Source organism: Pollicipes pollicipes, unplaced genomic scaffold, assembly GCF_011947565.3.
Source record: "Pollicipes pollicipes isolate AB1234 unplaced genomic scaffold, Ppol_2.1 Scaffold_1600;HRSCAF=1878_pilon_pilon_pilon, whole genome shotgun sequence".
Taxonomy (NCBI): domain Eukaryota; kingdom Metazoa; phylum Arthropoda; class Thecostraca; order Pollicipedomorpha; family Pollicipedidae; genus Pollicipes; species Pollicipes pollicipes.
Window position 1 is genome coordinate 4,164,799 of NW_023595962.1, and position 15,527 is coordinate 4,180,325.

Here is a 15,527-nt window from a genome sequence, read left to right on the forward strand (position 1 = left end):
ACTTTTATTCTATGTTGACCATTCGCACCAAAAAAGGTGGAAATCCTGTGCTGCCATATTTAAACTGTATTAGGTTTTGCGTTATAGACATATTGCGCCCCTGTCATATGGAGTCGATCCGACTTCTGTCGCTCCTCTCCAGATGTAGCACGTGCTTCATTAAAACTCTGTACAAACATCCCTGACCTGCCGATGCGAACCGTGGCCGACTGACTCCATCCCTGTTTAACCGAAGGCGATTCTCTTCGGTCCTCCACAGATACAACCTGTGCTTTATGAGCGTGACCTACCTGGTGCCCATGGTCGTCATGGGGTGCTGCTTCGGCGCCATCTGCAAGAAGCTTTGGGGGGCCGAGGCCATCGGAGAGGTCAGCTCCGGCCAGTCGGAGACGCTGCGCTCCCGGAAACGGGTCAGTTCTGGCGGCAGGGTCCATTGACGGGGGTCAGGTCATGTCAGGTCCGGCGGCAGGGTCCACAGACGAGGGTCAGGTCGGGTCAGTTCCGGTGGCAGGGCGGGGTGATGAGTCAGATCTGGGGTGAAGTCGTCAGGGCTCGGTAACGGAGATGAGGTTTGTCACTGGCGCGGGGGCGGCAGGCTCCAGTTTGATAGCGGAAACGGATCGTTTCTGGTTTGGCTGTTCAGAATGGAGTGGACTCCATTCTGGGCCGGAAATGGGTCATCTCCAACGGGAGGTCCGGTCAGCTCTTCACCCTTTCCCAAGTATGCAGGTTTATCCCCTGAGGATTATGCAAAGCATATATCCGCGAGGCCAATGACGCCGCAGTTTGTTCAGGTTGCTGTTTACGGCCTTCACTTTACTTTTATTGGAGGCACTTTGACGTAACGGGGTCATTTATCGCCTTTGTGAAGCATACGAATTGCATGACTGAAATGCTCCTGCTATTTGTTATTAAAAAGTCATGTTTTTATCGGGGAGGGTTCCTGACCAACTAAACACCCGTACCCTTGACTGGGATGGTCTGCGGCACATGGCAACAGTCGTACTCTGACTGGGACGGCCCGCGGCAGATGGCAGTACTCGTACTCTTGACCGGTATGGTCTGCGGCAGATGGCAGCATTCGTACCCTTGACTGGGACGGTCTGCGGCAGATGGCAGCACTCGTACCCTTGACTGGGACGGTCTGCGGCAGATGGCGGCGGCCGCACTCGAGGTCATGTGACATCTCATGTGACATCATGAGAGATGTCATGTGACATCTCTCATGTGAGATCTCAGAGTAGGACAGACCGTGCCGAGCATCGTGGCACGTTAAACCTTCACCACTAAATTATATCGGTGGCCTCACATTTCGCAATCGAATGGCAGAGGTCGAAGCTCACAAAACAATCGCTGCTTAGCGTGCGCTCTGCTTCCGGAACTTCGTTCATTCGAAAGGATCTGGTTCAAATTTGTATGAGACGTTTATCTGTGTTTCATAGCAATTCATACAATGTGCCAGTTTTAGACCCGCCACGTCGCAGCAAAAAATTACCTCAGATAATACCCTTGCCGTGGTCTGTCCCAGTTCCCCTATATTTAGGGGTATGATATATTTCTGTGACATAGGCGGCTCGACCAGCAAAGTTCCATAACCAGTCTTCAGTCAGACAGCTATTCTGTATGCCGTTCCATAACCAGTCTTCAGTCAGACAGCTATTCTGTATGCCGTTCCATAACCAGTCTTCAGTCAGACAGCAATTCTGTATGCCGTTCCATAACCAGTCTTCAGTCAGACAGCTATGCTGTATGCCGGCAACCGGAGTGACACGGCCTCTCTTCAGCACGCTTAGCCAGGGTAAGTGCGCTAGGGAACGTCCACCGGTGCTGTCATCTTACCGGGATTCGAGTAGTATCACAAGCATTGACACAGTAGGGGGCACCAGAGACCACGCTCTCCGAATTTTGCGGGAACATTTACGTCAGTGCTACGGTGTTCCATGGCGAGAGTTGGCTTTATAAGCGAGGTTGGCCCTCCCGTGCTTTGTTACGGTACGACGACCCTAGCATCAAACGTAACGCATTTGCAGTGGTTTTCACCATTTGGTCATCACGTGTGAACGGCGGGCATAAGAGCACGATATTTCAGTTCAAAAATTGTGTAAGATTACTTAAAAGTCATTTCACGGGCGCGAATGACGAGCCATTGTTTCGCAAAGGCACTTGGTGTCGCCCTGCATGACAAATTCAAATAGGCACCTTTCCTCTGGGCAGCCGCTCTGGGGTCTGTGACGTTCCAGTGTGGTAAGAGCAAAACATAGACTCGTGCGAGCGACGCTCGTACTTTTATCAAGGAACGTCATGTGAGCGGAACCTTATTTGCTTTTTGCTTAACTCGAAGCACTTACACTGCTGCTTTTATTGGTCACCGTATTTGATCACACTTGTGGCTGCTTTAGTGACCTTTAGTCACCGTATTTGATCACACTCGTGGCAGCTTTAGTGGCCTTTAGTCACCGTATTTGATCACACCCGTGGCAGCTTTAGTGGCTTTTAGTCACCGTATTTGATCACACTCGTGGCAGCTTTAGTGGCCTTTAAACTCCGCAGAGCCCGTCTGTTAACCCAGCTCCCTTCAGCTGAGGAGGCGAAGGGGAGGGGAAGCAAAGTGGCACCATCCTGTCTGCTGTTCGTATCCAAACTCCATGCGGTATTGTGCTGTACATTATGTGAATCCCACATAGATTATTAGTACATATTTCAGATGAGCTTTCGAATAAAGAACATTCGTGCACTCTTCTGAGCATTCGAATGCGGTGAATTTTCCACGCCAAAATAAACGTTCAAGGTTTTAAAACCGCCAACAGTGAAAACAAACGGTTTAACATGTAACTGGCTGCATCAGGCATTTAATACCAATTCTGGACCTAGCAGTCAGTTCGGATTTATGTCCGTGGCTGATGTATTGACAAGTTCAAGCTAACATGTCCGTTGTTGATTCAATAGCATAAGTTTTTTTTGGTTCGTTGACGCAGGGGTTACTTCCAAAGAAGTGAGATGCACCACAATGCCTATGTGTCGCCGATGTACCGGGCTGTCCTATATCATCCTAAATGCCCTACATATATATATATATATATATATATATATATATATACATATAATAATTCCTATATCAGAACTGTGGGCTCTCTAGGGCCCACGTTGAAAAGAACGGTGCGCAAGGAATAAAGCAGGGTTGATATCTACGCATGCGCAGTCAGGCACGTGTTTTTTTCATCCATGGAGGTGATCTGCTACCCAGAAAGCTACTGGTGGGTGATCTGCCAGCCAGTAAGCTTGCGTGAGCATCGACAGGAACTATTAGGCACTTAAGAAACCGAAATATAGCGGAGCACATGCATGACGTCTTCGTTATTGTGCAGTTCAGCTATTTCGTTCTTAAAGAGATAACCTTTAACAGTATTCCAGCCGCTGCTGGTGCGGGGTGATATCCGCACGCAACCCAGCCGATTGCACGACATGAACCAATGCTGGATTTTCGTATGTTCTAATATACCACCGGGAGAACCATTTCGTCGGATAACCATCGATTCCTGCCATCTAAGCCCACTACCATCTTGTACTCGATTTAGATGATTGCCTGTGCATTGATTTAGGCACTGTAACCAAGTAAAAGCTGTTGACGGTGTGAAAGACCCGCGCGAGCACTTGACCTGGAGACCGCTGGTCTGCAGCCCCTGACCTTGACCTTGACCTGGAGACCGCTGGTCTGCAGCCCCTGGCCTTCCCTACACGAGCGGGCTCCTTCATGGCCCGCGGGACAGCTGATCCTCTCATGGCCCGTCCGACTTCGCGGAACCCAGCAGGCTCGTCAGGCCGCAGTGTTTCTCGAATGGCGCCCATGCAGCGGTGCATGGTAGGCATTACCGTCAAGAGGACCGCCGACAATTAAAACATCATCCCATGATGAGAACTGTTTGGTAGCAGTCAAGGGGAAATATCGCTATGCTTTCCAGGTGCACCAAGGACAATAGTTTCCGTCGGGCTCAGTCCTTTAAGGTGGATTGTCTACATATGGGGCGACAAATGACGTCACTGACGTGCTCATTCAGGACGGTGATCTTTCCCAACCCAATAGTGATCCACTGATTCTTAGGAATGATCTTCGGTGTCTTTTTTCGTGTATTTTGCGTTCCTTGCCTTCATCTAAGTCGTAAATCATACGCTTTGTTCAACTGCCCATGTTCTATGTATGGCTATGCTATAAAACAAGTGGCTATGTTTCGGCTCACTGAAGGATTAAACCTAATCAATAATATTTTCCGTTGACCCAGAGTCCTTTCAGTCCCATCTCAGTCCCACGGTAACTACAGATGTTGGCATGCTCAGCGGCCATACAAGCACCAAAATAATGACCCAGTGACGTGAAAAGGGTGAATGAAAAATAAAAAAGATAAAAAGGCATTTATATACATTTCCAATACTGATATATATATATATATATAGCATTTCCAAATATATATATATGTATATATAACATTTCCAAATATATATATATATATATATATATATATATATATATATGTATATTTATATATTTGATATTCGAAAAGCTACCCCCAGCCGGAGAGCAATGCGTGGCTAGTGAACTTTGTCATTATACTTGGTCATTATACCTACTTAAATATACTTACCTGCCGTTTCATTCATTTCGGTATTAAGCCCTGTTTGTACAGACCGACACCTGAATAGCGTGATAGATAAGTCTTTTTATCAAATCTCACACTGTCTTTCTTCAGGTGGTGAAGATGTGCTTCAGCGTTTTCGTCATCTTCGGCATCTGCTGGCTGCCATACCAGTTCTACTTCATCTACGTCTACCACTATCCTCAGGTAACGTGTAATCTGATAGTTTGCATGCAGATGACTTGAAATTTATGAACTGTCACGTTTAAAGAATAGGGCTTTCTGTTGCGGAGAGCCGTAATAACCTGCGATCTCTGGTGGATGCAAACGTATCAGCCCTGGGAGAGCACGGCGGCCCGGAGGGGAGGGGGATAGAGAGCGCGGCGGCCGGGGGGGAGGGGGATGGAGAGCGCGGCAGCCGGGGGGGGGAGGGGGATGGAGAGCGCGGTGGCCGGGGGGGAGGGGGATGGAGAGCGCGGTGGCCGGGGGAGGAGGGGGATGGAGAGCGCGGCGGCCGGGGGGGAGGGGGGATGGAGAGCGCGGCGGCCGGGGGGGGGATGGAGAGCGCGGCGGCCGGGGGGGAGGGGGATGGAGAGCGCGGCGGCCGGGGGAGGAGGGGGATGGAGAGCGCGGCGGCCGGGGGAGGATGGGGATGGAAAGCGCGGCGGCAGGGGGAGGAGGGGGATGGAGAGCGCGGCGGCCGGGGGAGGAGGGGGATGGAGAGCGCGGCGGCCGGGGGAGGAGGGGGATGGAGAGCGCGGCGGCCGGGGGAGGAGGGGATGGGGGGATGGGTGGACTGAATCAGGCTGCTCGAGCTGAAACATTTATCAACATCAAATATTTCTCAGTTCAGATTGAGACGCTTCCGGCCTGCAGCCTCTCGTAATTACAACTACGTGTATTGACATGCGGAGGCTCTGCTTGGCACCATCTTGGCCTTGATAACATGGCACACCGCCATTGAATGTCCCTTCTAATCGAAATTTTATCGCGACATGCTGGCCGACTAAATAAAGCCACACCACAGCAATTCGTCGAGTTTCGGCAACTTTGAAACTCAGAGTTGACTGCTGCCTGAAGGGGTATTACGGGTCCGCTGGACTGTAGCGCTGGACTGAATTTTGAGAATGATGAGAGAATTTGAGGAGTAACGACAGCCTCCAACTCATATCATACTCTGCATAACTTTGCATTACATAACTCTGCATTACAGCTGACGACAAACACCATGGAGCACGCAAATGCGACAAAATGTAGCAACCGGCGGCCACACAGGGAGATCAAGTGTAAAACGCAGTCAAACCTAAGCATCGTCGGGTTGGAGGTCACCATGTCCTGAGCATCGTCGGGTTGGAGGTCACCATGTCCTAAGCATCGTCGGGTTGGAGGTCACCATGTCCTAAGCATCGTCGGGTTGGAGGTCACCATGTCCTAGGCATCGTCGGGTTGGAGGTCACCATGTCCTAGGCATCGTCGGGTTGGTCACCATGTCCTAAGCATCGTCGGGGTTGGAGGTCACCATGTCCTAAGCATCGTCGGGGTTGGAGGTCACCATGTCCGAGCCACCATTCCTACAAGCTGGAAATGGCCCCGCCTGACGCCCCAGAACCAACACCCCGGAATCCGTTGCAGATCATCGCGACGTGGTACGTGCAGCACGTGTTCTTGGCCTTCTACTGGCTCGCCATGTCCACCGCCATGGTCAACCCACTCGTCTACTACTGGATGAACCAGAGGTAACAGCTGCCATCATCGCCTCGCGTACAACAATGGTGGCTTCCAATATGCAATACAGTGGAGTTTTTCTATATACAATACTGTAAAATGGCGTCTTCCAATATGCAGTTCTATACAATGGCGTCTTCCAATAAAGAATACAATGGCTTCCTCCAACAAAGAATTCAATGGCGTCTTCCAATGAAGAATACAATGGCGTATTCCGTCAGGATCCGGACTTTCATGTTTTCGGTCACGGTGCAGCAGAGGTTTATGTAAATGCGATGTTTACACTTCGTTAGATTGCCAACATATGGTAATTTGTTCGCTTGGAATTCGTGGAAGAAGAGCGAGCGCACGTGCTGTCCGACGTTGGCCTCTTCCCGGCGATTCCCGCGCTCGCTGGAAGCGTGTCTGCGTGCCAACTTTGGACGAGGTCGGCTGGTTACCGTGCATCGCTTGGCATGCAGTTCGCGCGGTTTTCTTCTGACGCCGTTCCCGCCACGCGCTAGCCAGGGTCTGCCAGTCAGCATTCGGCTCGCTCTCTGGCTCGCGCTTCGTTTGCGGAGATCATCACGACGGTCAGCCGGCGGGCTCCCGCACGGAAGGCACTTCACGGCTGGCCGGGCGCTTGTTGACAGTGATCAGGTTCTGCTGTGGGAGCTGGCGACATGCCGAATCTGGGCCAGCTCAGTATCGCCATCCGTCACAGCTGGTACGAACCATGACAAACATCACTCAATTCCACCACCACCTGTACCGCCACCACATCCACTACATCACACCAGCAAAAATGAGCACGAACGGAAGTCCAGCTTGGCGACGGCCTCGCAGCGGCATGCTGACTGGCTCTGCCGCCGCCAGATTCCGGGTGTACTTCACCAGGGTGCTGCGGACCATCTTCTGCTGCACGTGCGTCACTGGCAGCACCAACAGAGGTCAGCAGTCATAGCGGGCATCCGGGCATGTCCGCGCCGCGTCAGCAGGCGCTGTTGATAACGTTGTTGAAAATCTTGTATGCTGGTAGTAATTATATAAATATGATAGTAAATATGCCAGTAATGCACGTAGCTATTAAATATTAGTCAATTTCTATATGCTTATATATATATATATATACATGAACATATATATATATATATATATATATATATATATATATATATATATATACATGAACATATTATATATATATATATATATATATATATATATATATATATATATTCATTTATTTAGTAATAGTACGAAGTCCATTAAGTTTCATGTTTTAATGCTAGGTCGTGAGCTCCCCAACACCACTACGTCCTCCCGTCAAGCCCCGCTGATTTCTGTCTGATCCGGAACTGATGTTGCATGCAAGGTTTTTCTGCACAAAATGACATGCTATAAATCGCTCATGAAGCTTGGGTGACCAGTAAGATCCCTGGCATCGCACAAGCGCGGCGGCACCGAGCGTGATCACGTGGCGTGATCACGTGATGGACATGATCATCGTGACGTGATCACGTGACGGACATGATCATCGTGACGTGATCACGTGATGGACATGATCATCGTGACGTGATCATGTGATGGACATGATCATCGTGACGTGATCATTGCTGTCATCGTGCAGATGGCATGAAACACGGGTGACTGGAACCTCAAGGCTTTGGGGATCAAATACGGAGGACTTATGAATGCCATAAGTATTTGTATTTCACAAGCTGAACGGGTGGACTGCTCTGGCGACTACCATCCGGGAACAAATTCACAACTGTCAGTGCTACAGTGTCACAACTGTCAGTGTCACAACTGCTGTGTCAGTGTGGTGCGGCCTGTCTTCAGCCCACCAGGATTCTGTACTTTTAGTCGACGCGGTGAATGTGTTTGGAGAAGGCTACGTTCTCCGTGTCGGTGATGGCAGTAATGAAAGGCTAAATGTTTTGGGTGGTGTTGGCCACAATTAATTTGGCGTGGACGTACCTTTCGTAACAGATGGGTGCCTTTGAACTCAACATGGCCCGATGTGTCTTGATTTGGGCTAAGGCGTGTCGCATCTTAGGTCTGTTTCGGAGAAAATGGCATTGTCTGCCTCCCAGTCTATTACCGGCGCGCCTTTAACCCCAGTGACGTCGAAATCTCCCAGGGATTTGTAGGGCGTTGTTTGTGTGGCGTTTCCATCCCGATTTCAACCGGTCACAACCAAACCAAATGGTGCGTCTCTCCCTGCTCCACGTACCAAAATTTGCACGTAAGTCCAAGAAAAATCGAACACGGGCGTACCAAGAACTTGTTCACACGATTGCTCCTTGATAGTGCGGGTCAACTTGCCATGTTGTCGACAGAGTGTTCTGTTCACTGTTCCGTTTGTTTCGGTTAGTCAATATCGCTGCGACGTCTGGCTGCGAGATCTTAATCCGCTTCAGCCCCAAATTCTTAAGCTTTTCATGGCTTAAAAATACCACGTTTGACATGCCAGATCTCCTCTCACTGAAACCTTTCGAAACACAAAGAAATATGTGACTTGCCTGGCGTAGATGCGACAAAGCAAATTCATATATCGCCACCGCGTCCCCACTCATAGGCATGCAGTACACACAGAGATTGCTCGCATACCCAAACACGGTCCACGACGAATGTCCCTTGCAGTAAATGATCCTCAAAGCCGGCCTTGCTCCATTCGTCACGCGCCTTCAGACCTTTATTTATGTATTGAAAACGCTAGTACGCAGCCCCGTGCGCAAGAGAAGTCGGCACATTACTTGGACACGAGCGCGAGCATTGTTCGTGACGAACAGGGATGCCGGCAAGAAACACCAAGCTATCATACTGTCTATATATAAGCTGCAGACAGCACACAAAGTACAGTTTAGCTCGTCCGTCCCAGCGACGTCAGAGCTCTGGTCGTCCGTCCCGGTGACGTCTGAGCTCTGGTCATCCGTCCCGGTGACGTGAGAGCTCTGGTCATCCGTCCCGGTGACGTCAGAGCTCTGGTCGTCCGTCCCGGTGACGTCTGAGCTCTGGTCGTCCGTCCCGGTGACGTGAGAGCTCTGGTCATCCGTCCCGGTGACGTCTGAGCTCTGGTCGTCCGTCCCGGTGACGTCAGAGCTCTGGTCGTCCGTCCCGGTGACGTCTGAGCTCTGGTCGTCCGTCCCGGTGACGTCAGAGCTCTGGTCGTCCGTCCCGGTGACGTCTGAGCTCTGGTCATCCGTCCCGGTGACGTGAGAGCTCTGGCAGCTACATTGCAAGCCACGGGGTAATTTACCCTCGTTGAAAAGCCTGCTCTATCTACTCGAAAGTGCATGTAGGCATTTAGAGTCGCCACTTCTCTGTAGGCATGTAGGCGTGAACTTGATAAAATGGTACGCACAGCACAAGAAAGATCGTTCATTATCTTTTCGGAGCTGACTTTTTTATCTAAGAACCAACCGGAGGATGCTCAAATGTTGATGAAAAGACAAGCTTGCCTACCAACGCCGTTTCTACTTTGTTTTCAGTGCCGTTCCCCATGCGTTTTCAGATTTCACGTGGCTGGAGAGAGGAACGCCGGCGTACAGCTCTGCATTCTCATTCCTCCGACAAGCAGGCACTGTTCGGCGCAGTTCTACCCAGATAACAGCACTCGAGGTACATAGATCCATCAGACATTACGGCGAGACAACAAAACTTATCAGACATTACGGCGAGGAACTCAGATCCATCAGACAGTACGGCGGGGAACTCCGATCTATCAAACATTACGACGAGAAACTCAGATCCATCAGACATTACGGCGAGGAACTCAGATCCATCAGACAACGCGGAGAGGGACTCAAATCCGTCAGACGTTACAGCGATGAACATGGATCCAGTAGACGTTCTGTCGGGGAACACAGGCTCATCAAACAATACGGTGAGGAACATAGGTCCACCAGCAATTACGACGGGAAACACAAATCCACCAGACGTTACGGCGAGGAACTCACACCCACTAGACATTATGGCAAGGAACTCAGATCCATCAGACATCACGGAGAGGTGCACAGATCCATCAGACTTACAGCGAGGAGCACAGCTTCACCAGACATCACGGTGTGGAACATTAGCTCATTCATGACAGGCTCTACACTCTGAGGCAAGACTCGAGAGATACGAGCTTTGACGCTATGCTCAAAATGAGGCCAGTCAAAATCTATCAGGACTCAATACAAATTAAGCGGCTCAGCTACATTGTCCGCACATTACGACGATTTGGAACAAAAGTATTGGACTATGGATAAGAACGACATGCTTACACAAACGTAATATGTCTCACGATCTGAAGCTCTCATGTCTGATCTGTTCTGTGACGCTTTTAGTTTACTGTTCTAGTTCTGTTCAGTCCTGTTTCCTGTTTCCTGTTCTGATCGGTTCTGTTCAGTCCCGTTTTCTGTTTCCTCTTCAGTCCTGTTTTCTGTTTCCGGTTCAGTCCTGTTATATGTTTCCTTTTCAGGGATTTGTTCTGTTTTCTGTTTACCCCTTCTTCCTCCCCATAACATGTTCAGCTCCAGTGCCCTCCGCTCTAACCACGACCTCTTGCCCAGATAAGTATTCTCCGTCGGTGCCGCAGGCAAACGACCTGGAGCTGGCGACGCCATCTGCGACCGCCTGCGCCTGTCGCCTGCCGCAGGCGGTTACGCTCAGCCTGGAGGCGGAGCCGCTGGCGTCGGTGCCGCCCTGCGCCTGTCTGCAGGCGCCGCCGGCGGACCCGGCCTTCACCGGCGGCGCCGTGCAGGCACGGGCGGCGGGAGGTGCGGCACAGGCGGCGGGAGGTGCGGCACAGGCGGCGGGAGACGCGGAACAGGCGGCGGGAAGTGCGGCACAGGCGGCGGGAGGTGCGTCACGGGCGGCGGGAGGTGCGGCACAGGCGGCGGGAAGTGCGGAACAGGCGGCGGGAGGTGCGAAGCAGGCGGCGGGAGGTGCGGAACAGGCGGCGGGAGGTGCGGAACAGGCGGCGGGAAGTGCGGAGCAGGCGGCGGGAGGTGCGTCACAGGCGGCGGGAGGTGCGTCACAGGCGGCGGAAGGTGCGTCACAGGCGGCGGGAGGTGCGTCACAGGCGGCGGGAGGTGCGTCACAGGCGGCGGGACAGGCGGCGGGAGGTGCGGAACAGGCGGCGGGAGGTGCGTCACAGGCGGAAACGGCAAATCCGCGGGGTGTGTTGTGGGGACGCGGGGACGGGCTGTCGTGAAGACGGCGCGGCAGGGGAAGTGAGAACACGGTGGAGGTGGGCGGCTTGAGGCGTAATGGATGTATGAGCAACAGAACGGGAGGGACGATCGTGAGTTCTACCCCGAGGGGAAAGGTTTGAGACGGGATCAGTTTCTGAAAGGTACGGCAGTGAGTATCGTGTGGGTCAACACCGCCCTGAAGAAAGCGGCAGGTGTCGTAAGGCAGAGTCTTTCACTCTGTCTCAGTGAGGCGGCAGGAAGGCATTGACGTGTGGACGGTACCCGAGCGGAGTGAGGTAGCTGAACCACATCTCAGTCCTTGAAACAAATAAGGGTGTTAAGCATGACAAGAAGGGCCCTGGCACAGCGAGGAAGACATTCCGTGCAAGAGCAGGGGAAGGAGGAGGGGAAGCGGTACGAAATGACTCGGCTAGGACAGGGGACAGGTCAACACAGAACAACAAGCGCCCTGGCCAGCCAAAGACATGATGAAGAATATGGGGACAGGACTGGCAAGTATGGGGACAGGACGAGCGAGTACCGAAACCAACGATAGCCGTCAGCCGCATGCTCACTGCAACACGCGGGGATGAAGCGACGACCAGCCTGCCTGGCTTATCCTAAAAGATGCCGGCGATCCAGATGGTCCGCTGCCGTCACGACCCACCGTCCTGCGCTGCACCAGATGCGTCCAGTGGGGACGGTGGTACTGGGTGTCCGGAATAGTGAGACCACTAAGCTGTGCGTTGTTTGCAGTGCACAGTCCATACTTACACCTGCTCTCCTGCTCTCATGAAGGCCCGCGTGACGCAGCGTTTTAAAACGTTGAACAAAATATGCTGATACCCTAACAAGCAATGCACAGGATGGCCACGAATATCCGCAATTCATAAACAACGGAAATAACAGGTGAAAACTTTCTATAATATTTGTTGCTACAAAGTTTGATTGCGTGATACGTTAAATAATTATTTGTTGGGAGTTGGTGAATAAGCTTGAGCGTGTCCGACAACAAGCCTGCTCTTGCCAGCAAGGTCGCGACACGTGGTATTGGCCAGCGAACACAGCGGTCCAATGTGTCAGCGGACCTCACTAGGTAAGACGGCAGTAATAGCCCCATTCCTCGTAGAAAAACCAGGAGGGTGGAGATACAGATGCGCTGAGATTTCGGCTACATGCCTTTATCGAAAGTAATAGCAGAAGTAAATTCAAAATTGCTTGCTGATGACCCTATCCGATTGTTACATGTTTTTTTAAAGTATTGAGCCACAGCTTTTACATGCCACCAGCATTCTGGGGATTTTACAAAAGACAGTTGCGAGCCATGGCTACGGTACAGTGCATATTCAACTAAGAATTGGAACACGCGAAAATGCGCGCACATGTTAACAAATTCACGCTAACAAGCATCACGCATCCCTCTTCATTCAAACATGCAAGCGAGTTCAAGCTAACAGGCATTACACATCAAGTATCAATTTTGCATGCAAACGATTTCACTTAAATAGGCATCTTGCATCAGGCGTCATGCATCAGTTATGCATGTCAACGATTTTATACCAGCACACATCACCCATCTAGGCACTTATCACGTTCGCATAATCGACCATGGTGAGTCCTGTACGTTGAGATCTGATCGCCGACTTTTTACAAGAAAAGATGCACTTATTTTCCTGTCTGGGTGGTCTTGTGCCCTGAAGATGACTTTGAACTCGAAAATGGACATAGGGCGCATGCCTCCCTATTCGCATAGAAAGTTGGCGACCAAACCTCAACGTACAGGGCTCATAATGGCCGACTGTGCGAACGTGACCTGTGCCTTTAGGTGTGACGCATCCTAGCGTGATGCGCGATGGCTGGTTAATTGAAATAGTCTGCATGTGTAATTGATGCGTGATGTGTAATGTTTGCTTGCTCTGACCTGCTTGCGTGCTGCGTGATGCCCGTCTGCTAGAATTTGTTTGCATTAGCACACATTCTTCGCGTCTTGTAATTCTTAGTCAGATATGCACTGTATCGTAGTAATGGCTAGCAGTTGCTCCTTGTTTAATGCCCTGAAGGCTGGCGACCCGGAAAAGCTGTGGCCCGCTGTTTCGAAAAAAGCAAACGAAAAATCGAGTAGGATCATCGAAAGACAATTTTGGATATACTTCTGCCATTCCTTTTGACACAGGCATATTGCCGAAATACCAACGCATCTACGTCCCCATTCTCCTGGCTTTCATACCGGGAATAAGGCCGTGACCGTTGTCTTATGTATGTGCGCAAGGTTCCTTGCAAATTTACTCAACAGTTTACGTAGCCTGGCCGTATCGCAAATGTTGTATAACTAGCGCCAGCCACGTACCTATAAGTTTCGTCAACGGTGAGCAAAAGAGGGCAAATTTCAATGTTTCATCAAACTTCTACCAGTTTGGACCAAATTCCTGCGAGATCACCCGGATTTAATGTCAGCCACTTGTCTCGGGGAGATCATAGCCCTCTTGTCTCCCACTCTTGTCTCCCATGGCCCCACTCTTTGGCGACATCACTAACTTGCGCAGAAAGCATGGTATCGTAAATAGCCAATTTTGCGTCATTTTTTGTCACCTTTGTACTTTTATGTCACGTGCACGGATGTAGAAAGGAGTCTTCAAAAACAGATCTTTCCGTGTCATCTTGAGGCATGTTAAGAGTGCCGGCCCGAGTCAATGGCGTGTCAAGGGCGTGTCAAGGGTACACCGGACATTGCCACCGTCGCTGTTTTGTGCGCCCTTCTCCCTTCTTTGGCTATTCCCTTCGGAATCGCGAAGATTATCTGCGGCCCTCCGTTAGCTGTAGTCGAGGACGGAAAGTTGAGTCGAGTAGTATGAGTTCGAGGACGGAGGACGGAGAAGGCAGAGTCGAACTCCCTAAGCCAATGGAGTCGTTAATCGGCTCTCTGTATAGGGACACATGGGTCGACAGGATTGTCTGACGTTGATTTTGTGATGTTGATTGTCTGATGTTGAATATCAGATGTCATTGCTGTGGATCCAAGTAGTTGAGAATGGAACTCTGGCTCTGGCGTTGTATGCTGGTGTTCACCAGACATCTTCTTTCTAGGTGCGCTTCCCTGAGATATCTTAGCACGTGTGCTACGCTGAGATATCTTACCATGTGCGCTACCCCGAGATATCTTACCATGTGCGCTACCTTGAGATGCCTGACAATGGTGTGCGCCCTCCAGCATGAAATTCCCTCTCAAAGTCGCAAACTCACCCGCAGTGGGGTTAACGTGGAGGCTCCCCCTCGGACGGCACTCCGCGCCGTTCACTTACTTTCTGTATGACCCATTCGGCTGTACAAACGCGTGTTGGCTCTCGCGGTGCGCGCCCGAGGATCGGAAACTAGCCCTACGACAGCAGCAGGCGTCGTGCGCATGTGCCCGCGGCGCACTCGGCCACGGTGTCCGGTGATTGCATCTCACCGGTGAGCGCTCCAAACCCTCGGGGTGAAGTCGGCGTGGGTTGTTGATTAATCTGTACACCACCCCCGGGCTGGGGCGAGACATGCGCCCACCGGGGCTCACTGCGGACGTGGTTCGTGTTGTGCGCTTTGACGTACACCCACTGGGGATGGGCTTACCCACCCGCGTCCGTCGGTGACGGCTTGCGTGACGCTCGAGCCGACGTGTCAGCAGTGTGTGTGTGTGTCTGCGTGTGACGTGCACACGGAGTGTGCCTGCAGCCTGCACCCAGAGCGCCGACCTGATCGCGCTGCCAATCACCGGCAGCGACGCCGACCGCAGTGTGAAGCTCATTGGTCGGGCGGCACGCCCACAACACGTGTGATCGGGACGAGTGGGCCCAGGGCGCGAGAACCGCGGCGCGAGGAGCCGCCGTTGACGCCCGTAGGCCCGTCTGCAGCGCGGTGTACACCAGGTGCACGATATCACTGGCAATGTGCCAGTGTGACAAGCACCGTCATCGGTGTGCTCATGTGGCGTCTTGATGTGCTCTGACTTGTCCGACGGATGTGTTCTGGTGTCGTC

At 51.6% G+C, this 15,527-nt stretch overlaps 1 protein-coding gene across 1 annotated transcript; it reads left to right on the forward strand.

The window, feature by feature from the left end:
- Positions 1-308: 308 nt before the first annotated feature.
- LOC119092976 (tachykinin-like peptides receptor 86C) lies at positions 309-15,327 on the forward strand. Its single transcript, XM_037215872.1, has 7 exons — positions 309-410; positions 4,743-4,835; positions 6,261-6,364; positions 7,209-7,282; positions 9,850-9,956; positions 10,918-11,032; positions 15,224-15,327. Exons 1-7 carry the CDS (start codon positions 309-311, stop codon positions 15,325-15,327), a joined length of 699 nt encoding a protein of 232 aa, XP_037071767.1.
- Positions 15,328-15,527: the final 200 nt, after the last annotated feature.